Raw genomic sequence first — 22,464 nt, 5'->3', positions numbered from 1 at the left:
AGACCACTGGAACATTATCTAACACAGTGCACAGTTACAAACCCAATAAGATTTCAACTTAGATTCAACAGAGCAGAAGAAGTTGTTAAACACATGGGACAAAATCTTACTGAAGCGACCATACGAGTCATAAATACTCACACTCCGCCCAAGTAAAACAGAAACAAGCAACACTTAGTGGGCCAGCCAGAGGCTTAGGGCCCCCGCAGTGGGCCAGCCAGAGGCTTAGGCGCCCGCGCAGTGGGCCAGCCAGAGGCTTAGGGCCCGCGCAGTGGGCCAGCCAGAGGCTTAGGGCCCGCGCAGTGGGCCAGCCAGAGGCTTAGGGCCCCCGCAGTGGGCCAGCCAGAAGCTTAGGGCCCGCGCAGTGGGCCAACCAGAAGCTTAGGCCCACTAAGGATTATCTTCGCAAAAAAATATAACAAATCAACAAAATCCCAGGTAATCCTGTTGTTTTTATCCAGTGGTGTGATCTTATGAATATGTAAGAGTGTGTGGATGTCACCCAGCACAAGGTTAACACGACCAGTCGTATCTTTGATCGTTATTCTGGTTCCTGATTGACTGAAGGCCTTCCTCCCTCTTGGTCACCGCTACGTCAGCAGCCCTGGTGTCAGTTGCATCACTCTGTGTGTGTGTGTGTGCACTGAGCTTGTGCAAGTGAGGAAATCTGTTGCTGGAGAGATTGGTTGCACTGTCAAATTTAGCGGGCATTCACCATGGCATAATACTTGGCAGCACTGAGAGACCGGGATGCCTCACCAGTCCTCCTCACTGACGTCTTGGCAACACTGGACGCCAGAGCACCAAGACCCAGTACACACTGCAAATGGTCCGGAAAACCAACCAACACACACTTGGTGAGGTCACTGGGTCACTAAAAACGTTTTCAACTTCGTCAAACTGGACATACATTTTAAATAAAGCTTACCCATCACAAATATGCTAACATCTGTGCCACACCATAAATCACCATACAAACAGCACACGATCACCAGTGGGTGGTGTTCTGAGAGCGGACACACTTGGGAAAAGTTACCGCCTATGTAGAAAACCTAAAATTTGGAGAGCAATGTTTACAGTGATGGTTGACTCCAGCCACCACCAGGAGGCACTGTAGCAGTGTGTAGGTGGTACACAGACAACACTCCCACCTCCACTACAAGTAACACGTTAACCCACAACTATTCACTAATGAAACTACCTACACTAAAATTAGCTATTAGTTTACAATAATAATGATGAAGACGATGATGATACAGATGAAGGAGTGAGTTTGTGTTGAAGAACTACTCTTCAAGTCCTTGAAGACTTCTCGTGCCGGCTGGACAGCAAGAGTCTTGTATCTGTATAAATAACCTGATCGCTGCTCAGTGTCTGGCCGTGTGTGTTGTGTGGACACCACCTGGTGACAATGTATCCCGTCCTCACCACACTCACACATCATCTAAATCAATATGTAGCATAAACTACTCTTTTGTATCTTAGTTTTTGTGGTCAAAATGGTATTGCACCAAACCTTCAGACCTGATGAATGAATCGTAGACACTCGAAGGCCGGATGGCAAAAAACATTGATTAATTTGCTCATATCCGGATCATTCTATGGAATGCTTCAGATATGCCTAGTGGACAGCATAGTGGGCCATATATGAGAAGGTGGCACCAAGTAAACCGTAAGTACGTCAACTTTACGACCAGGAACTGGAGTAATATTATTCAACATTGCATTATTGAATGTCCAGTCATTTGACTAGTTAAACCTGCCGGAGTGAGGTGCCTTCAGCTTTCCAGCTTCGTCAACTCTGGTGTTGTTGAGGCTTGTCTTGTAAGCCATCTTAAGTTTATCCCTGTATGACAAGATGGGGATCATAGTAGCTCATATAGCTACCTCATGACATGAGCTTTCAAGAGCAAGCTGTGTGAGCTAGATAAATGCGGATTCACTTATGTTAAAACAAAACTACAGGGGAAAAGGGAGGAGAATGATGTAGCTTTCTGAACTATATTTTCCTCCTGAAGGAGGAGATGGAGAGCTTGGGGAATGAAGTCCCACTAGGCGCCGCGACTGCTGCGTCCTGTCTCTGACTGCATGCATGATCTAACACACAAAACACCAAGTCATCCGAGCAAGGAAATGGCAGACTACAGAAAAGGGAATTTCATGGGAGTAAAAGAGTATCTGGGGAATGTGCCTTGAAAGGAAGACACAGATGCAACACGGCGCAAGAGGTGATGCAACAAGTAGTGATGCACAGAGGCTGAGAGCAAAGTATGAAATACAGAGAGCAGAGTACACAAGTGAACCTAAACAAATGCAACATGGCTAAACATGAATATAATGATTTCATAACAATTGGAATAATATGAAAAATCTCATTAGCTTCCAAAGCCAAAATACAGCCAAAGATGTGGTGGTGACGGTGTGACTTGTTGAATGATGAAAATAGTGGTTGTGGATGTAATTGTGGTAATGTAGTTGTTGTGGTGTGGTGGTGTGAGTGTGGTGTTATGGTGGGGGGGGGGGGAAGCCCACCATTGAGGAGGGTGTCGACACAGGGCTGGTGTAGCGCTACACATCAATGCACTCTGTGCAGTGTATTGTCTACCATAAACCTCACGCTACTTCCATCCGCTTGGCCTAGTAGTCGCCCTAAATTGTTTCCTCGCGTTGCTCTCGCCACTTGTAATTGGTTTAACTTTTGACGTGTCGTGTCGCTGGGCGGCGTCGGAGCGGTCTCCACACAGTGGGACCAGGACGGCAAACAGCCATCTAAGAGGCAAAAAGCTGGGAGCGTGCAGTGGGTTTTGCCCCAGCGCCGGCCAACATGGATCAGCCCAGGCATTTACCGCACATCCGGCGGCAGGTGGCGTCGTTACGATGATGCCAGAGTGGTTCCGTCCCCATGCCAGAGTGGTAGTGCCAGCCTCAGCCCCAGGGGTGGCATGGTGCTCTACGATGGTGGGTCCCCAGGCCGACGTGAGGGGTCGTCCCAAGGGGCCAGCGGGCCGGATTCAGTGAGATTTGTGGACGGGTTCGCGGATTCTCTGGCGTCTGCATGCTGAAAATGTGTAGATTTAACGGTTTTCAATATTATTGAAATATGATGTATTTCAATATTGACTGTTTCAGTGGCATCCTAGGTTGTTGTAGTTGGTGAATGATGGACCGTCGTGCTTTCAGATAACAAACATTTTTCGTGTTGGAGGCCTCCATATGTGTGCTCAGTGCACAGTGTGGTGGTGATGGTGTGCTCAGTGCACAGTGTGGTGGTGATGGTGTTCTCAGTGCACAGTGTGGTGGTGATGGTGTTCTCAGAGCACAGTGTGGTGGTGATGGTGTTCTCAGTGCACAGTGTGGTGGTGATGGTGTGCTCAGTGCACAGTGTGGTAGTGATGGTGTGCTCAGTACACAGTGTGGTAGTGATGGTGTGCTCAGTGCACAGTGTGGTAGTGATGGTGTGCTCAGTGCACAGTGTGGTAGTGATGGTGTGCTCAGTGCACAGTGTGGTAGTGATGGTGTGCTCAGTGCACAGTGTGGTGGTGATGGTGTTCTCAGTGCACAGTGTGGTAGTGATGGTGTGCTCAGTGCACAGTGTGGTAGTGATGGTGTGCTCAGTGCACAGTGTGGTAGTGATGGTGTGCTCAGTGCACAGTGTGGTAGTGATGGTGTGCTCAGTACACAGTGTGGTAGTGATGGTGTGCTCAGTACACAGTGTGGTAGTGATGGTGTGCTCAGTGCACAGTGTGGTGGTGATGGTGTGCTCAGTGCACAGTGTGGTAGTGATGGTGTGCTCAGTGCTCAGTGCACAGTGTGGTGGTGATGGTGTGCTCAGTACACAGTGTGGTAGTGATGGTGTGCTCAGTGCACAGTGTGGTAGTGATGGTGTGCTCAGTACACAGTGTGGTAGTGATGGTGTGCTCAGTACACAGTGTGGTAGTGATGGTGTGCTCAGTGCACAGTGTGGTGGTGATGGTGTGCTCAGTGCACAGTGTGGTAGTGATGGTGTGCTCAGTGCTCAGTGCACAGTGTGGTGGTGATGGTGTGCTCAGTACACAGTGTGGTAGTGATGGTGTGCTCAGTACACAGTGTGGTAGTGATGGTGTGCTCAGTACACAGTGTGGTAGTGATGGTGTGCTCAGTGCACAGTGTGGTGGTGATGGTGTGCTCAGTGCACAGTGTGGTAGTGATGGTGTGCTCAGTGCACAGTGCACAGTGTGGTGGTGATGGTGTGCTCAGTACACAGTGTGGTAGTGATGGTGTGCTCAGTGCACAGTGTGGTGGTGATGGTGTGCTCAGTGCACAGTGTGGTAGTGATGGTGTGCTCAGTGCTCAGTGCACAGTGTGGTGGTGATGGTGTGCTCAGTACACAGTGTGGTAGTGATGGTGTGCTCAGTACACAGTGTGGTAGTGATGGTGTGCTCAGTACACAGTGTGGTAGTGATGGTGTGCTCAGTGCACAGTGTGGTAGTGATGGTGTGCTCAGTGCACAGTGTGGTAGTGATGGTGTGCTCAGTGCACAGTGATGGTTCTAATATAATAGGTCTGTGCATTAGATATACCATATGTAAATATTTCTAAAAAAATCATTCAATATTAGAATTTTAAATCTGTATACTTTCTGACCGTTATTTTGAGATTTTTACTTTTATTTTCATCTTAAATTGCTGAAATTTGTTTTACTAGTTGGCTTTATCGTCTTTATTTTTTAAACACGTTTAATTAAAAATCAAAGAATCGTCTAAGTTTTAAGTTCCATCAAAGCCACTTTTAAAGTGACCTTAGGAAAATATCTGACGAATGAATTATTTTTAGAAGTATCTGAAGTATATTATCGACACGTTAGTCACAGATCTTTTTCTCAATAGGGAAACTTGAGAAATAACTCCAAGCTTTACAAGCACTGTATACTATACACTTGTTGTATACGTTAGGGAGGGTGTATGTATCATTACACACCACGTAATACACTCTTAAGGAAACTATCAGGGGAAAACGTCAAAGCCATTACGACTATATCGCACTGGGAAGGGGTCAGGATAAAGGATTTGGGATGGGACGGTGGGAAAGGAATGGTGCCCAACCACGTGCACGGTCGGGAATTGAACGCCGACCTGCAAGAAGCGATAACAAGCGCGAGAATCCAATACTGTACATTTTACAAGACAAGTGACAGTAATTGATTTGCCTTTCAATCCACAAATACCATTTAGGAAGTGGATATGACCCTCCCCCTCCCCTCCCCCCCCTGGCGCCACCCACCAGAGGGGGACAGTGCTTGTGGATGTGTGTTTACATTTCAGGGTATCAATAGTAATTTGTTCTTCAACAATAGCGAGAGAAAATTGGGGTTAATGTTGGTGGGGTGATACAGCCTGTTTGGTGGTCGCTTGTTAGAGATAAACTGTGCGTGTTGTATAGTCCAGCATTATACACAAGCTCGTTGTGGTCATTATAGGAGGGACGACGTTATGTGGAGTGTTGAGTGTTTCATTGTTGGGAGTGTTGTTGGTGATGGTTAGTGGTGTGTGTGTGTGTGTGTGTGTGTGTGTGTGTGTGTGTGTGTGTGTGTGTGTGTGTGTGTGTGTGTGTGTGTGTGTGTGTGTAGTTACAGGGTGTTTAAGGAATATTACCTTCCTGGCGCGATCTGTCCAGGTGAAACATGGCTACAGGTGTCATATTAGTCCAGGTGAAACAGTTATATGTGTTCGTTATGAGCCACCAGTTTTCACTGATTTGTCGAGTTTTCCCAAAAGATTTATAGTCATACAATGTATAACACTTAACAGAACTTTGAATAATGTTGTTTGCTGAGAATTGAGTGAGAACTGAGAACGCCTGTGCGCCAGTCTGGAGGGCCGGCGAGGAATACCTTAGTGGGGGGTTGTGTTGGGACGACGTGCAAGGCATAGAAAACGAATTTTTATGTTTGATTCATATAGTATCCATGATATTGGCAGTAGCGATATATATATGAGAGAGAGAGAGAGAGAGAGAGAGAGAGAGAGAGAGAGAGAGAGAGAGAGAGAGAGAGAGAGAGCGAGAGCGAGAGAGCGAGAGAGCGAGAGCGAGAGAGCGAGAGCGAGAGCGCATATACTGACCCTGTTGACACCTTTACACCTGCAGGCCTTCCTCGCCTCGATCAACAACAAGATCAAAGACGACAGCAAGTCTCTGACGGACGAGAACGAGAACACGGCGGTTCTGGAGATCGACGACGACGTGGGCGACGGGTGCCCGCTCGTGCCCGCCTCACACGCCCTCAACAACAACGACGACGACGCCGCCAGGAACAAGAGGAATGACAAGAATAAGAAAGAAGGAGCCCTGGCCAACGGCAAGCTGAAGAACTTGGAACGACGGTCGTCCAAGTACAAGTTGGGATGTGATGACGACTCCGATGAAGATGACATTATGCCCGGGGAAGACAAGGACGACAAAGACGACCCCGGGGTAGTTAATCCGGCCTTCTTCAGCGAGGACGACGACGAGGTGGGACGGGGCGACGGCTCCACCACCTCGGCCAGGTCGTCGCCAGATCAGTCTCCTTCACCCTCCCCCAGATTACACTTCAGGTCAGTCTTGGTGCTCGGCCTCCTCCTCTTGGTGCTCGGCCACCTCCTCTTGGTGCTCGGCCTCCTCCTCTTGGTGCTCGGCCTCCTCCTCTTGGTGCTCGGCCTCCTCCTCTTGGTGCTCAGCCTCCTCCTCTTGGTGCTCGGCCACCTCCTCTTGGTGCTCGGCCTCCTCCTCTTGGGGCTCGGCCTCCTCCTCTTGGTGCTCGGCCTCCTCCTCTTGGTGCTCAGCCTCCTCCTCTTGGTGCTCGGCCACCTCCTCTTGGTGCTCGGCCTCCTCCTCTTGGGGCTCGGCCTCCTCTTGGTGCTCGGCCTTCTCCTTTAGGTGCTCGCGCGCTCTCGCTCTCGCTCTCTCTCTCTCTCTCTCTCTCTCTCTCTCTCTCTCTCTCTCTCTCTCTCTCTCTCTCTCTCTCTCTCTCTCTCTCTCTCTCTCTCTCTCGCTCTCTCTCTCTCTCTCTCTCTCTCTCTCTCTCTCTCTCTCTCTCTCTCTCTCTCTCTCTCTCTCTCTCTCTCTCTCTCTCTCTCTCTCGTTGCTCAGGTTGTCTCTGAATCTAAATGTAAGCAGAGAATGTCTCAAAATCTGAAAAGTTTTTGAATGTTTTGTATGTGCTTGTATGTGCTTGAAAAAGTTGGAGCAAAATGTGAGGTCAGAAGCTATGAAGCAGTGTGTTAAGATTATTCATGAGGGGAGGACTGGCTGGACCTGTGAGGAGCGTGTACACGGTCTGTGTCTCCGTCACCTTCCTTACACTATCAATGATATCAAAAAGTCAGTTGTATTTCCTGATTTACCTGGCGGTGGAGCGGTCCGTTCTCTCAATTTGCCACTCCGTCAAAAATGCAACTGTTTTGCTAAACCAGAAACGTACGAACCCAAGCAACCTGTCTAATTTATCCAGACCGTGATCAGTATTACAGTGCTTTAATTTGGAATAATATATTGCACTGTTCCATCGGGTTAAATATGACGGGACTCATAATGGGAGAGGAGGGACAGGGGGCGGGAGGCTGTGGCTGGCGGAAGGTGGCAACAATCTTCCTGTGGGTGTATGGCCGGCTGTGGTGTGTGTCTTAGCACTCTCTTGCCTCCAAGGGGAAGTGTATGCAACTGTGAAGCTGGTTGTCGTTGTGGTCCTTTGTCTTAACCGTCTTTGGGTCTCTTGACTCTTAATACGAAACAAAGGTGAAATACTTTGAGATAATTCTATAACTGTGTTCCTCAAAGAGTAAACACAAAATTAAGAAGAAAATGACAAACCATAAATATAAACCTTTACCATTTTACCATTTTACCTTCCCAGAGGATTCCAGACATTATTACTGATGATTCATTATAGAAGATGGTCCACGTGTGTTACCTGGAGGCTGTGACCTGACCTCACCTGCCCACCTCCTCCAGTCTTGTTGCACCGTAGTGACTCTACACTCATATAGTCCCTCTATGGCCTGGGGGGGATTCCTGGGATAATTGGAACCTGCGATGACTCTTGATCTGTGATGACCTCTTGATCTGTGATGACCTCTTGACTTATGATGACCTCGTGCTTTGCTCTGTCTCCAGCAGTATGAGTCCACGGCCAAGTCCCCGCCACTCCCCGGTGAGCCACCGGTCGGGGAACCTGAGCCACCGCAGCTCCGTCTCCTCCGTCAGGAAGGGCATCCTGAAGAAGAGCGGCTCCTCCTCCACGATCAACATGGAGATGGTGAACCTGGGGCTGCAGCAGAACGCGGCGGCAGCGGCAGCAGGAAACGCAGCCACCCTCAATGGTTACCAGAGAGCGCGCTTCACGGACCCCTATGACGACAACTTCGTCCCTATTGACACACACCGCTTTGTTGGGTAGGTCTTCTCACAGCCTTATATATTTGATGCTTCTGGCTACCACGGTAGAGTTGATACAGCTGTAATATGCTCACTGTAGAGCTGCTTCACTTTATTTGTCACTGTAGGGTTCGTACATATAATGACTCACTGTAGAATTCTTGTTTGTGGTGGTAACATATGTGACCTCAGCTTAGGTATCACAGCCAAGTACAGTATTGTATAGGCAGCTTTGTCTCTCAGATCTTACTATCATAGTAAATGTATATGAGCAACAAACTTAATAACACACATTACTGTAGCAGTAGCAGCAACAGTGTGCAAGAGAGTCATCTTTTCCCTCTGTTGCACCTCCCCGCCTTCCTTCTCCCCTCAGCTCCTCAGAAGAATCCAACTACGTCGCCCAGAAGTCCTTAGGAGGTCACCGGGTCAAGTTCATCCTGGAGACAGGCAAGCCTGACCACGTTCATGGTTCCTATGATGACATCCGGATAGAAAAGATGGAGAGAGAGAGGATCGAGAGGATAGAAAGGTAAAAGAACGACTAGAGGCTGGACGAGTCTCTGGTGTAAACAAAGGGTGGGTACAGGTGCATCATGGGAGCTGGTTAGGGATGGAGGAACCATGGTTAGGGTATTGGGAGTGTTATCATTATCCACACTGGTCATATTATCCCTTCATGTTTATCTTGGGTGGCAGCATGGTATTATTTGACAACATTTGCACCAACCATAAATGTACGTCTTCAGTCTGAAACAAGTCTCTGTGATTTTAATATTTTATATACTATAAACTGCAAATATTTCACCAAATCTTATTGATTGCATCTTTACTTTCAGCATCCCACAAATTGTGCATGGCATGTCTGAACTAACATTTCCACGCACACACTCACTCGCTCACTCTGCACAGGTTGAAGACAACCCACACCGCCCAGTCTTGTGTAGTACTAATGCACAGGATCTGAGCACTTCATTTAGCCCTGATTCACTTAGCTCCAATGCACAGGTTGAAGACTGCACACACAGCCCAGCTTCGTCTAGCACTAACTTGCACGATAATGCCTCTCAAGCTTCTCACTGTTCTCATCTTTCAACGAGTCAACCTCATCAATTCCTTTCCTCTGACTTAGTACAAACTTCAGAAAATCCTTGTGGATTGGGCACAGATTCCGTATCCGCCATTCACATGTCATCGGAAGATTCTTATGCAGCTAATGACAAACAACGTTATATTTTTGAAGAGTTACAAGACACAAAACCACAGCAGGTTTCTAATGAACGAAGAGGAGTGCCTCTGCCTGCTGATGAAGGTGTGGACACGACTTCAATTGATGCAAAACGAAACGAATTAAAAGAATTGTTGAAGGAAGATTTAGCAAACTTCAGACTTGGTCGCAGGTATTTAGTTGCCAAGGAACTGGAAGAGAAACTAGCATCATTAAGACTTAATAAAAGTGTCATTCACCGGTTGAAAATTTTGCAATACCTCCGGTTTCGAGACCAGCAGAACACGAATATTCACCCGGCGGTGCTGCACGACATGGATGCCTCGCATTCCCTCGACAGAAAAAGATTGAAAAATAGACAGAAGTACAGAACTGGGACGAGACGTTGCCACTCCTTCCACTACGGCGACCAGTCACGCTCTTCCCTCGCGCCTATACCCGAAGAGGAGGACCAAGAGAGCACCCCAGACGTTGCCGACCCATTGAGGCTGGTGGTCGTCGAAAAAGAACAACACCAGAAACTAGACTCTGACTTCCGACACCAAAGCCAGGATTGGAGACTGGAAGTGAAGGACCAAGAGATAAACCGGACCCCAGACGCCAAAACTCAATCTGGAAGACCATTAAAAACTCGTAAGTTTTTAAAGAAAAATGAGAAATCTCTCTCAGAATCTTCGTTTTTCTCATGGGACGCTGACATAAGGGCTGGCAATATAAGTGCCCGCTATCTTACCTGTGATAGAGGTAAAGTAAATGATTCTGCAGCCATTACTTCTGAAGGGAATGTTTTAAAGATAGAGGTGAACACTGTAAACAGTGAGAGAGATTTTGGGTTTTCTGCAGATGATAATCCACCAACTGCTTTGTATGAGCCACTTATCACAACAGAAGATGAAGCTTATGCTAGTGGGGAACATGAACACGCCACCGTAACCTGCTCACCCGACACTAGTATGACCTACACACCTACCGTAGAAAGCCAACACCCTCAGTCATCCTGTAACACAGTCAGCATCACACCACAAACCACAACAGATAAAAACTTAGACACGACGTCGGGAAGAGCAAGTGTAGACCTGTGGCCCAACACGTCCTCAACACCGCGTGACAATAACGAGGAGACGTCGCGGAAGGTACCCTCGCAAAACGTTGTCATCGAGGTCCACAACCTGCCTGACATCACCAAGACCTCTACTGCAGTTCCCAGCCTGAGGGAGCCTGCTGATGGTGGCAGGGTACTCCCTCCCTTGATGACCTCTGGCCCGACGGACTACCTAACCTGGGCAGCAGAGGTGACACGCCCAGACAGCAGGTAGATGACCTGGCGACCTGTGACAAACTAACTTGAAGCTTGAATGCTGACCTAGCTGCAAGAACTTAACTGGGGCAAGAGCGGCATAACTTCACCAAACACCCACAATACCATTTTCTTCCTCGCACCTGCTTTATGTGCTAACCCTGCGCTGCTGGGTCATGTTTACGGTGCTTGGCCCTACTGGCTACCACATTATACAAATTAACAATCAACATCTGCTACAGAACTTCAGTTTATTGCCTTGCGAGCAGCTTTTCATATGATCTTGTGCTGAGACAACAATCAACACTGAATACGCTGCTGCGCATGCGCGTAGTATAGTCACATGTTGTCAATACGTTAAGCCATTCACATTAGTATTACAACATTCTCTTACTCCATTAACCAAATATTTATACAACATCAATTTGATAATGGTTCCTTACGGGCTATTGATGCCCGTGCCACCTCTTGAGTGGCTTAATCTTCATCAATGGGTAATGGTTCAGAACTGCTTGTGGGCTTTCACAGACGAATGTACATATATTTGTAAATCAGGATCTAAGCTGTGTTAAAGCTGATCTTATATATGTCTTGTTTATTTCATAATATAGGAATTATATATGTATTTTTAGCAATATTTTTGAATACATGCTGCAGGTGTATGTTAGTGCAGGTGTACTCGCCTAGTTGTGCTTGCGGGGGTTGAGCTTCAGCTCTTTGGTCAGGTGTGTATCTGTGTAGGGGGATGTCAATGTAGGTATATATGGCGATGTAGGTGTTTGGTGCATTTATAGTTTGCTGTAAGCGGGCATAATACAGTCCAAATATCTCCCTTCCTGTACTGGGCCCTGTGTCCTAGTAGCAGGGCTGGGTCCTGTGTCATAGCAGCAGGGCTGTGTCCTGTGTCCTAGCAGCAGAGTAGTCAAATTAGGCTGTGTGGGAGGCCTGTCCTCTACACCTGACAATGCTGCTCAACTCCCACATCCTCCTCCTCACACCTATCTTTAATTAAAGTCATTTATGAAGTTTAATAAACGCACAAAGATTTTTCCCAAAGTTTTATGACATTCAGAAAATAGTAATTTTGCATCCTATATTTGTACTGTATACAAATTGTAGGGATTTGCTTTTAAACACTTAACTTGATAGTGAAGTATGGGTGCTTGTGCCTGCCTCTGCCCACCACACCTACTTGCACTCACAAATGTCCCACAGATAGATATTATCTAATCTTACAATTCAGCTACAGTGTATGTTAAATATATTTTCATTGATCGCATCCTCAAACATGGCTACTGGTAACGGCTAACACACAATTAGTTCATGGTAGTGACGTAATAGTAATCAATCTGCACTAAGGTAGTTTGGGGGGATAGGGATAGTAAGGATAGTCTTACTGGTGTAGGTATTTCAATTGGCTGGCGTGGTTAGTCACCAAAATCACTCTGGGTTTAACTCCACGCCGCCTGACCATCTCTTCGGCTTGATGTTTACTTTATGGTGTTTATGTCCCCACGTGGAGACCGCGTGGGTTCCCTGGGGGGGGGATAACAACACAAAACATATATTGGATTAGTGTTTCAAGTTTTTTCCATATAATATTGGCTTATTTGTAGAAATTTCCCACACTAATCTTACCAAATATGATTTGAGGTCTTCTGAGAAACATTTAACACACAACAATAGGAATATTACCTTTATATATCTGAGCACTTTTGATGTGTGTTGATTTCCACAGTGGGAAGAATCTTGAGGTGACGAACATGACAGGCGACAAGGGCGGCCGCAAGTGTCTGTTGTTCTGCGCCGCCATGCTGGTGCTCACCGGCTCCGTCATCGTGGCCGGCCTCTACGGCTGTGAGTACCTCCACTCTTCTGCCTAACACTAAACCAGAAAGGATTTATATGACTGCTAACTTATCTTGTGAGCGGGGATGAAGTTAGTCGCAGCTGCACATGCCGCCAAAAACACAGCGAAACTAACGACGTTGCTACAACGTTCGAACAAGATTTAATACCTCCTAACAAGTTATAAGAACCAATATAACAAGTTGTAACAACGTTCCAATACGTCAAAAACACGTTAAGCCAAGATATAACAACTTTATTACAAGTTGTAACAAGCGGAAAATAGGGTCAGTTATGGTTTGTGTTTCCAGGGGGCGCTTCCGTCACTGTTTGTAGTTTGAGAGACGGAGTGCACTTTTTTATTATTATTGTTACACGAGTGGGTACAGAAGTAGACGACTTCTGACTTCTGTTAGTAGGCTTAGAGCTTTCCTTAACCATAACTTATAGTAAGCCTTACCCCATTAGTTTCCCCTGGAACATGGCCTGCCAATAAGTTTACAACCAGATCCCCCAGTTACTGGTGTTGATTCTTGTTGAAGGAGGACTATATCAGTTTAGGATCGATGACCAGTCGATTCTACCTTCCTAGGTCTCGAAACCAGGTGTAGCCACTCGCTACCACTGTGCAATAGCGATTGTGTGAGCAAAAATCATTCAGAATCATAAGTTGGTGTTTGATCATCTTGAGGAGGGGGGGGGGGATAGGAGGCAACCTGTCTCTTTGAGTTGTCACAATGGACAAAATATTGACCAAATGTCAGAATTGCAAAAATGACGCAACTTTCCTTAACAAAATGTTGATGACTGTGCCGCACTTTTGCGTGATAGTGTCTAGAAGAATGCTTGGGAGGCTCGAAAAATGCGCCAGGTGCCAAAAGGATGATTCTCGGAGCTGAATATTCCATGTGGTGGAGATGGAATCACTGATTCAACGACGTTGTACTCGCCTAGTTGTCTTACGGGGGTTGAGCTCCGGCTCTTTAGTCCCGCCTAGACCTACAACAAGCTGTGTAGACCTTGTTCTCTCCGAGCATTACTTGATATTTTGATATTGGTATTCATATTCCTTACAAAGAAAGTAGCTCTCATAGGTTTTTTTTAACAGTTTTGGTAAGCACATACATTCAAATTAGATTGGCAGAGTGGATAACTGCAATTTTGTAGTGTGTGTGTGTGTGTGTGTGTGTGTGTGTGTACTCACCTATATGTACTCACCTATATGTGCTTGCAGGATCGAGCATTGACTCTTGGATCCCGCCTTTCTAGCTATCGGTTGTTTACAGCAATGACTCCTGTCCCATTTCCCTATCATACCTAGTTTTAAAAGTATGAATAGTATTTGCTTCCACAACCTGTTCCCCAAGTGCATTCCATTTTTCTACTACTCTCACGCTAAAAGAAAACTTCCTAACATCTCTGTGACTCATCTGAGTTTCCAGTTTCCACCCATGTCCCCTCGTTCTGTTATTATTACGTGTGAACATTTCATCTATTTCCACTTTGTCAATTCCCCTGAGTATTTTATATGTCCCTATCATATCTCCTCTCTCCCTTCTTTTCTCTAGTGTGTGTGTGTGTGTGTGTGTGTGTGTGTGTGTACTCACCTATATGTGCTTGCAGGATCGAGCATTGACTCTTGGATCCCGCCTTTCGAGCATCGGTTGTTTACAGCAATGACTCCTGTCCCATTTCCCTATCATACCTGGTTTTAAAATTATGAATAGTATTTGCTTCCACAACCTGTTCCTGAAGTGCATTCCATTTCCCCACTACTCTCACGCTAAAAGAAAACTTCCTTACATCTCTGTGACTCATCTGAGTTTCAAGCTTCCATCCATGTCCTCTCGTTCTGTTACTATTCCGTGTGAACATTTCGTCTATGTCCACTCTGTCAATTCCTCTGAGTATCTTATACGTTCCTATCATGTCCCCCCTCTCCCTTCTTCTTTCTAGTGTCGTAAGGCACAGTTCCCTCAGGCGCTCTTCATACCCCATCCCTCGTAGCTCTGGGACGAGTCTCGTTGCAAACCTCTGAACCTTTTCCAGTTTCATTATATGCTTCTTCAGATGGGGACTCCATGATGAGGCGGCATACTCTAAGACTGGCCTTACGTAGGCAGTGTAAAGCGCCCTAAATGCCTCCTTACTTAGGTTTCTGAATGATGTTCTAACTTTTGCCAGTGTAGAGTACGCTGCTGTCGTTATCCTATTAATATGTGCCTCAGGAGATAGATTAGGTGTTACGTCCACCCCCAGGTCTCTTTCACGCGTCGTTACAGGTAGGCTGTTCCCCTTCATTGTGTACTGTCCCTTTGGTCTCCTATCTCCTAGTCCCATTTCCATAACTTTACATTTGCTCGTGTTGAATTCTAGTAGCCATTTCTCTGACCATCTCTGCAATCTGTTCAGGTCCTCTTGGAGGATCCTGCAATCCTCATCTGTCACAACTCTTCTCATCAACTTTGCATCATCCGCAAACATCGACATGTAGGACTCTACGCCTGTAAACATGTCGTTAACATACACAAGAAATAGAATTGGTCCCAGCACCGATCCTTGTGGTACTCCACTTGTTACTGTTCGCCAGTCCGACTTCTCGCCCCTTACCGTAACTCTTTGGCTCCTTCCTGTTAGGTAGTTCCTTATCCATTCTAGGACCTTTCCCCCCACCCCCGCCTGCCTCTCGAGCTTGAACAGCAGTCTCATGTGCGGTACTGTATCAAAGGCTTTTTGGCAGTCCAGAAATATGCAGTCTGCCCAACCATCTCTGTCCTGTCTTATCCTCGTTATTTTATCATAGAATTCCAGAAGGTTTGTTAGGCACGATTTCCCTGTCCAGAACCCATGTTGATGTTTGTTCACAAACCTAATGTTCTCCAGGTGTGCAACCAGTCGTAGCCTAATTATTCTTTCCAGTATTTTACAGGGGATGCTTGTCAGTGATACAGGTCTGTAGTTAAGTGCCTCCTCCCTATCTCCTTTCTTGAAGATCGGCACGACATTTGCCTTCTTCCAGCAACTGGGCAATTCTCCTGACATAAGTGACTCATTAAAGATCATTGCCAGAGGCACGCTGAGGGCCTGTGCTGCTTCTTTTAGTATCCACGGTGATACTTTGTCTGGTCCAACTGCTTTAGTTGCATCTAGAGTTGTCAACTGTTTCATTACCTCCTCTGCTGTCACCTCTATATCTGATAGTCTTTCATCTAGGGTAACCCCTTCCAACAATGGGAGCTGCTCAGGCTCGGTAGTGAACACTCCATGGAAACTGGCATTCAGTGCCTCGCAGATTTCCTTGTCACTTTCAGTATATGCCCCCTCTGTCTTCCTTAGTCTTGTCACTTGGTCGTTCACCGACATTTTTCTTCTTATATGACTGTGTAGTAACTTAGGTTGTTTTTTCGCTTTGATTGCAATATCGTTCTCATAGTCCCTTTCCGATGTTCGTCTTATGTTAATGTAATCGTTCCTAGCTCTGTTGTATCTGCTTCTGTTGTCCTCTGTTCTTTGTCTTCTGTACTTCCTCCACTCCCGCCTGCTGGCCATTTTTGCTTCCTGACACTGTCTATTAAACCATGGGTTATTATATTCCTTCTTATTTTTTCCCTTTACCGTTGGTATAAATCTCTCTTCGGCCTCCTGGCATTTCTGTATGACTAGGTCCATCATATCTTGGACTGTTTTTCCTCTAATTTCTTCCTCCCACTGCACTTCACCCAGATAGTCCCTTATCCTCATATAGTCCCCTTTCCTGTAGTCAGCTCTCCTTTCCCAGATCTCTTGTCCCATGGTCATAATTTTGAATTCCATCATGTAGTCAAAGACTAGGACACAATGGTCACTGGCCCCTAGAGGTATTTCATGCTCTAAATTCTCGATATCTTCTACGTTCTGGGTGAAAATCAGGTCTAATAGGCTCGGTGCATCTCCTCCTCTTTCCCTTGTGTCTTCCTTCACATGTTGTGTCAGGAAATTCCTGTCTATAACATCTACTAATTTTGCTCCCCACGTTTCATCCCCTCCATGGGGATTCCTTGATTCCCAATTTATCTCTCCATGATTTAGGTCCCCCATGATCAGCAGCTTCGCTCTCATTCTGTGGGCTAGTGTTGCTGCCTTCTGCAGTTCATCACTACATGCTTTGTTGTTGTCATCATACTCCTGCCTGGGTCTTCTACTGTTTGGTGGGGGATTGTAGATTACCATGATCACAATCTTCCTCCCATCTACTGTCAGAGTTCCATGTATGAAGCTTGTGCACTCATTGGTAACTCGATTTCCCAGGTCTTCAAACTTCCATTTCCGCTTTATTAGGAGTGCTACTCCCCCTCCCTGTCTCTGTGTCCTCTCTTTTCGTATCACCTGGTACCCTTCAGGAAAGATAGCATCTGAGATCATGTCATTAATTTTAGTTTCCACAATTGCAACTATGTCAGGATCTGCTTCACTCACTCTTTCTTTTATCTCTTCTGCTTTATTAGATACCCCATCAGCATTGGTGTACCAAACCTTGAGATTCTTCATGGAAACTCTTGTACCAGAGTTCTCCCTTTCTCTGGGGGTCTGGGGGGATCTGGGGGATGTCTGGGGGGTGACTGGGGGCAGAGGGGATCTGGGGGATCTGGGGGGTGTCTGGGGGATGACTGGGGGCGGGGAGGGTCCGGGGGATGTCCGGGGGGATCCAGGGGGTGTCTGGGGGGGTCCGGGGGGTGTATGGGGGGTGAAAGAGTTCAGGAGGGGTGCTTGGGGGGCTACTGGGGGCTGGGCTTCTAGGAAGGTAGGTAGGAGGGTCTGGGGTAGGGCCTGGGTAGGTAGGTCTGGAGTAGGAAGGGCATACTGGGTCTGAAGATTAGGGAGGGCATAGAGGGGTTGGGAGATGGCGTAAGGTTGGGAGACAGATAGAGGTTGAGAGGTTGGGAGGGGGATGGATAGAGGGGGTGGGGGGGACCTCCCACCTCCCTCGCAAGGGTGGGGGGTCACATGGAAGGAGAGGGGATGAGGAGGGGTGAGGGCAGGGTAGGCTTTGGGTGTTGAGGGGATGAGGTCTGGGTGGGTTCTTGGGGTTGAGGGGATGAGGTCTGGATGGGATTTGGGGGTTGAGGAGATGAGAGCTGGGTGGGTTTTGGGGGTTGAGGGGACGAGGGCTGGACGGGTTTTGGGGGTTGAGGTGATGAGGGGGTCCTTGGAATGTGGGATGAATTTGACTCCAGTGGGGTCAGAGGGGTCAAGGGATGTGCTGGGGAGATAAGCAGGGGCGGCTGATTTGGGAAAGGGGTGACCTGAGAAGCACGTGTGAGCTGGTTAGCATGGGGTGGATTAGCACTGGGGTGTGTAGCTGCGCTCAAATGGGAAGAGTCGTATTGTTGTTTGCTTGCTCTGTGGGCAATCTGTTCCTCCTTCGTCATGAATTTGTCAATAAATACGTTGTAGTAATTTTCGCTACCTCTGAGTAGGTGTTTGTGATGCAGTATGTAATCCACTGCCTCTTCGTTAGTGAACTGTACCAGGACAGGTCGTTTCCTGTTACAGTTGTATGGTCCAATGCGTCGGTGGACTTGCACCTCATTCCCTGCCATCTGGGCTCTCATGTCTCTCAAGATCCCCTGTAGTTCCAAATCCTCAATCTCCATCCTTTCCTGCCTCGATGGTGCCCTGGCTTCAAGTAATCCATGGATTATGATTGTCCTCTTTCTCAGTTCAGGGTCATGCTGGTGGCCCTCTCCCTGGCTGACCCCCACCCCTCCTACACCCGCTACTCCACCTACTACTACTACTTCCCCTTCCCCTGCCAAGCTTCCCTTATTCCTGCCAAATTCATTAGTAAGCCTAGATATTTCTCCTTGCCATTCTACCCTGCTCTTCCTGATTTCCTCTTGAATATAATCCATAAACTCTTGTTTGAGTCTTTGAACCTCGCCCTGTATCTTATTAAAGACTTCACTTTTAATCCCCTGGATTAGATCACCTATCCAAACATCCCTCTTCTCTACAAATTTCCCAATCATCTTCTCCACAAACCTATCTTCTTCCTCAATCATAATACTGCTGGACCTAGACGCCCTTCCTGACCTAGTCATTGCTATAATGCAACCTTACCCACAGGGGTTCCAAGTATCTTACCGTCCTGCTAACACAATAGGTGAGTGAATCTCCAAGCGTCGTCCCCGTGGTGGTAGGAGGGTTGCTGCCGGGGTGAGGTCACGCGGTCAGAGGTCGGTGAGGTCTGCTCCACACTACACACTGCCACAATACTACAACTATTTTGAATTACGCTATTTAAACTGTTTTTCTTCACTACTTTATGGCTCTGGCCAAAACTCAAGGTTTTTTCATTCACTTGTACACACTTTTTCACTTCGAAGCTGCCTGATTACCCCTCCCACTCCACTACCTCCCTCCCACTGTGTGTGTGTGTGTGTGTGTGTGTGTGTGTGTGTGTGTGCGTGCGTGCATGCGTGTGTGTACGAATGTAGTATACAGGAGTTTGGAGTTTGAAGGTGAAGCGTGAGGAGCAGTGGTGTGAGAGCGTGTCGCCCACTGGATTGTGTAATGTAAGGGGGGGGGGGTAAGAATGGGGGATTGAGAGAGAGGAAGAGTAAAGAGCAGCATAAGAGGAGAAAGGGGGAGATGAGTGAGAGAGAGGCGGAGAAAGGAGTGAAAGTAAAAGTCTAGTGAGATAGTTGAGGGTAGACTAAGGAAAGGATGATGGAAGGGGGAAGGGAGGAGGAGGAGGAGGGGTAGGAAAGGGGTTGGTGTACCTACTATTGTAACATCTGCTACTTACTATACCCTTAATACCTATTTCCTTACAACCTGTACACCATGAAATAGAACCGGGTTCTCCCTGACAGTGATAATCTTAACCTATCAACAGTATAGGTTAAGTAATAATTGTAATTAAGAAGCAGTAAGATGCTTATCTTAACATACTAAGAAGGTTAGGTGAGGTCGGTGTTTCCTATGAAGCTTTTCAAGGTAAACTAAAATATTCACAATCAATAAGTATGTCACATATGCACTTATTAAATAAGCCAATATTGACTATAAGCAAGTGCGAGAACGGGTTGTTCATCCACAGCCAGAGGAATGCAGGATTACCATGAACTCCACAAATGGTCAGATGACTGGCAAATGCCGTTTAATATCGACAAATGCAAGACCCTGCATGTGGGGCATAACAACTCACGCCACAACTAACAAATTAATAACATTACATCACAGCAGATTGATGAAGAAAAGAACCTTGGAGTCAAAATCTAGCACTGACTGAACGTTGCACAGCAGGTAGGGGGCAGCAGTAAACAAAGCTAACCAAACGCTGGGAATAATCAAGCGTACCTTTTACTTTAAGGAAAAGAAGACAGTCATTCAACTGTATTAATCTCGGGGGCGCCCCCATTTGGATTACTGTATCCAAGCATTAAGACCTCATCTTCAGAAGAACATAGATGTTCTGGAGAAAGTGCAGGAAGTTAAAGGGAAACAAAAATTATTCCAGAGCTAAGGCAACTCATGTAGGAGGAAGGGTTGAGGGCCACAGGGCTAACGAACACTGCAAACCAGGCATGACAGGGCGGATCTCAGTGAAACTTTTAAAATACTGAACAATTTGGAGGATGTTGATACAAAAATTTTCTTGTAAAGGTCAAATGTAACAAACAAGGAGGAACAGTTTCAAGCTCAACAAGACACAATGTAGGAATGAGAACAGGAGATGCTTTTTCACCCGCAGGGTTATAAACCCATGGAACTGCCTACCCGCCGAAGCCGTAAATGTCTAAACACTGTTAAAATGTTAAAGTACAGCTGGAAAAAAGATCAAGACAAATGAGGAGGACCTTCGACAAGCCGCCTGCTTCCTGTCCTCGTCGAGGCCACTAGTGTTAGTGGCTTTCAGGTAAACTATTAGCACACCGTATGGGAGAACTCTGAATATTACAACAAGGATAATTATATGTAAGCTCGTCAGGTCGTTAAAGGCTGCCACCACTCATAAGTTGTTGTTGTTTAAGATCAGCTACCCGGAACAAATAGTTCCAAGCAGCACGGGCTATGGTGAGCCCATAGTCTCTCACTCATAAGTGTAATTAAGTGTCCTGACCCTGATGAGCGGGGTTAAAGACATTACAAGCCCAGACTTAGAGGCTTTCTTCTGTTGATAATTACTTGAAACCAATTAATTTATTATTCTAATATCTTCAGTGGTTGATGATTAATTTACTGAACTCGGTTATTATTGGATGGAGAGTAAGGCCTGAAGCATCAAGAAAGCTCCAGATGATCTATTCAGAATTAAAATACAAGGGAAAATTTAACTAAAATGCCAAATACCACTTTAGTAAAGAATTTACATTTTTTTTTAAATGTTATTATTTAATAATCAACCCCCAGCTCAGTCTTTAAATGCTCTTTGAGAAACAATAATAGTCTTACGTCTGGCAGGGAAGATACAAACAATTGCCGCTAGTGATGCACCCAACTGTACTACCAGAAAGTTTAATAGCTCCATTTTGACCTCTGGTTTCCACTGGAGAACCCAGGGTCGTAACAACCACACTAAACTCAAACTAACAATCTCACATAGAAGGTACCATGAGGCTCCGCCTCCTTTGGCACGAGGTCGCAGTTTCCCGTGGGAAACAACCTGGTGGAACTGTAGACCTTATCACCGACAAATCCAGAGATCTTAACTCATACAATTGAGGAGAGAGTGGGAAAGGTGTTATCACACGTGCAAGACCAGTTGACCCAAGCTTAATCCTTCGTCAAACACAGCTGTGTGACACCATCTTGTCGGAAATGTGAGACGACAAGGGCCGAGGAGGAGGGCAGGAGATAACATTGAGGCCTGTTGGGAGTGTTATGATGCGTGCTGTTGAATGTTGATGGTGTTGATGACCCGCAGTATATCCAGTGAGTTTGTCACTGAACCACTAGTGGAGTTAGACTGATGATTTTACCTTGTTGTTGTTTTAGACTCAGCTACTCAGAACAAAAAGTTGCAAGTAGCACGGGCTATGGTGAGCCCGTAGTGGACTTACCTGGCACAGGAGCGGGGCTGAAGATTGTAAGTTTGTGATGGCATTTATTCCACATTTCACCTGACCCTGAGTCAGAATGCTTCTGACAAGTTGATCATCATGCTTCAAAACTTACTTCCAGTTGTTCTTACTTCCTTGGAAACCTTGGGAACAAATATAAATTGTAAGTAGTGCACGTGCGATTAATGGAGATGATTTATCGTAGAAATTTGACAAGCCGCCGGCTTCCTGTCCTCGTCGAGGCCGCTAAAGTGTTATTGGCCCTTAGGTAAACTTTTTGGAGTGTGGAATTCTGAGGGATAATTTATGTGGAATTAACAGGAACATTTAATTACTGTATCTGCAGTAGAACTTCTGTGAATATGGAACAACTATCTCTCAATACTGAATAGTTGATTATCTTAATATTATCTTAATATTATCTTAATGATTATCTACTAAATATCACTTAGTGTAAGTGGTTCATATTTGGTGCACATGCTTGCATGGTTTTAATGTGATGATGATGTGTTGTGACAGCGGGCAAGCTGAAGAAGATCGCTGACTATGGTCAAGGTATACAGAGCAGCAGTCTGTCAGGGGCAGGCTCAACCCAAGCCCCCTCCACCACCCCACCTTATGGTAAGTATCTCTCTTAGTCTGTCTGTCTGTTTGTG

The 22,464-nt window shown here is 46.4% G+C and overlaps 1 protein-coding gene across 1 annotated transcript in view; it reads left to right on the top strand.

Annotated features, from left to right (window-relative positions):
• Positions 1-6,048: 6,048 nt before the first annotated feature.
• The window catches only part of LOC123762586 (uncharacterized), a gene marked incomplete at its 5' end in the record, with an annotated part of 78,633 nt that continues 62,217 nt past the window's right edge, over positions 6,049-22,464 (top strand). Inside the window, 5 exons of the mRNA XM_045749174.2 lie at positions 6,049-6,572; positions 8,131-8,409; positions 8,768-8,923; positions 12,655-12,773; positions 22,328-22,429. Coding sequence (XP_045605130.2) covers positions 6,049-6,572; positions 8,131-8,409; positions 8,768-8,923; positions 12,655-12,773; positions 22,328-22,429 — 1,180 coding nt within the window. The remainder of the gene's footprint in view (positions 6,573-8,130; positions 8,410-8,767; positions 8,924-12,654; positions 12,774-22,327; positions 22,430-22,464) is intronic.

This window comes from Procambarus clarkii, chromosome 27, assembly GCF_040958095.1.
Source record: "Procambarus clarkii isolate CNS0578487 chromosome 27, FALCON_Pclarkii_2.0, whole genome shotgun sequence".
In the NCBI taxonomy this organism is placed as follows: domain Eukaryota; kingdom Metazoa; phylum Arthropoda; class Malacostraca; order Decapoda; family Cambaridae; genus Procambarus; species Procambarus clarkii.
Note: the sequence above shows the minus strand (reverse complement) of the source record. Positions and strands in the feature narration are given on the sequence as shown.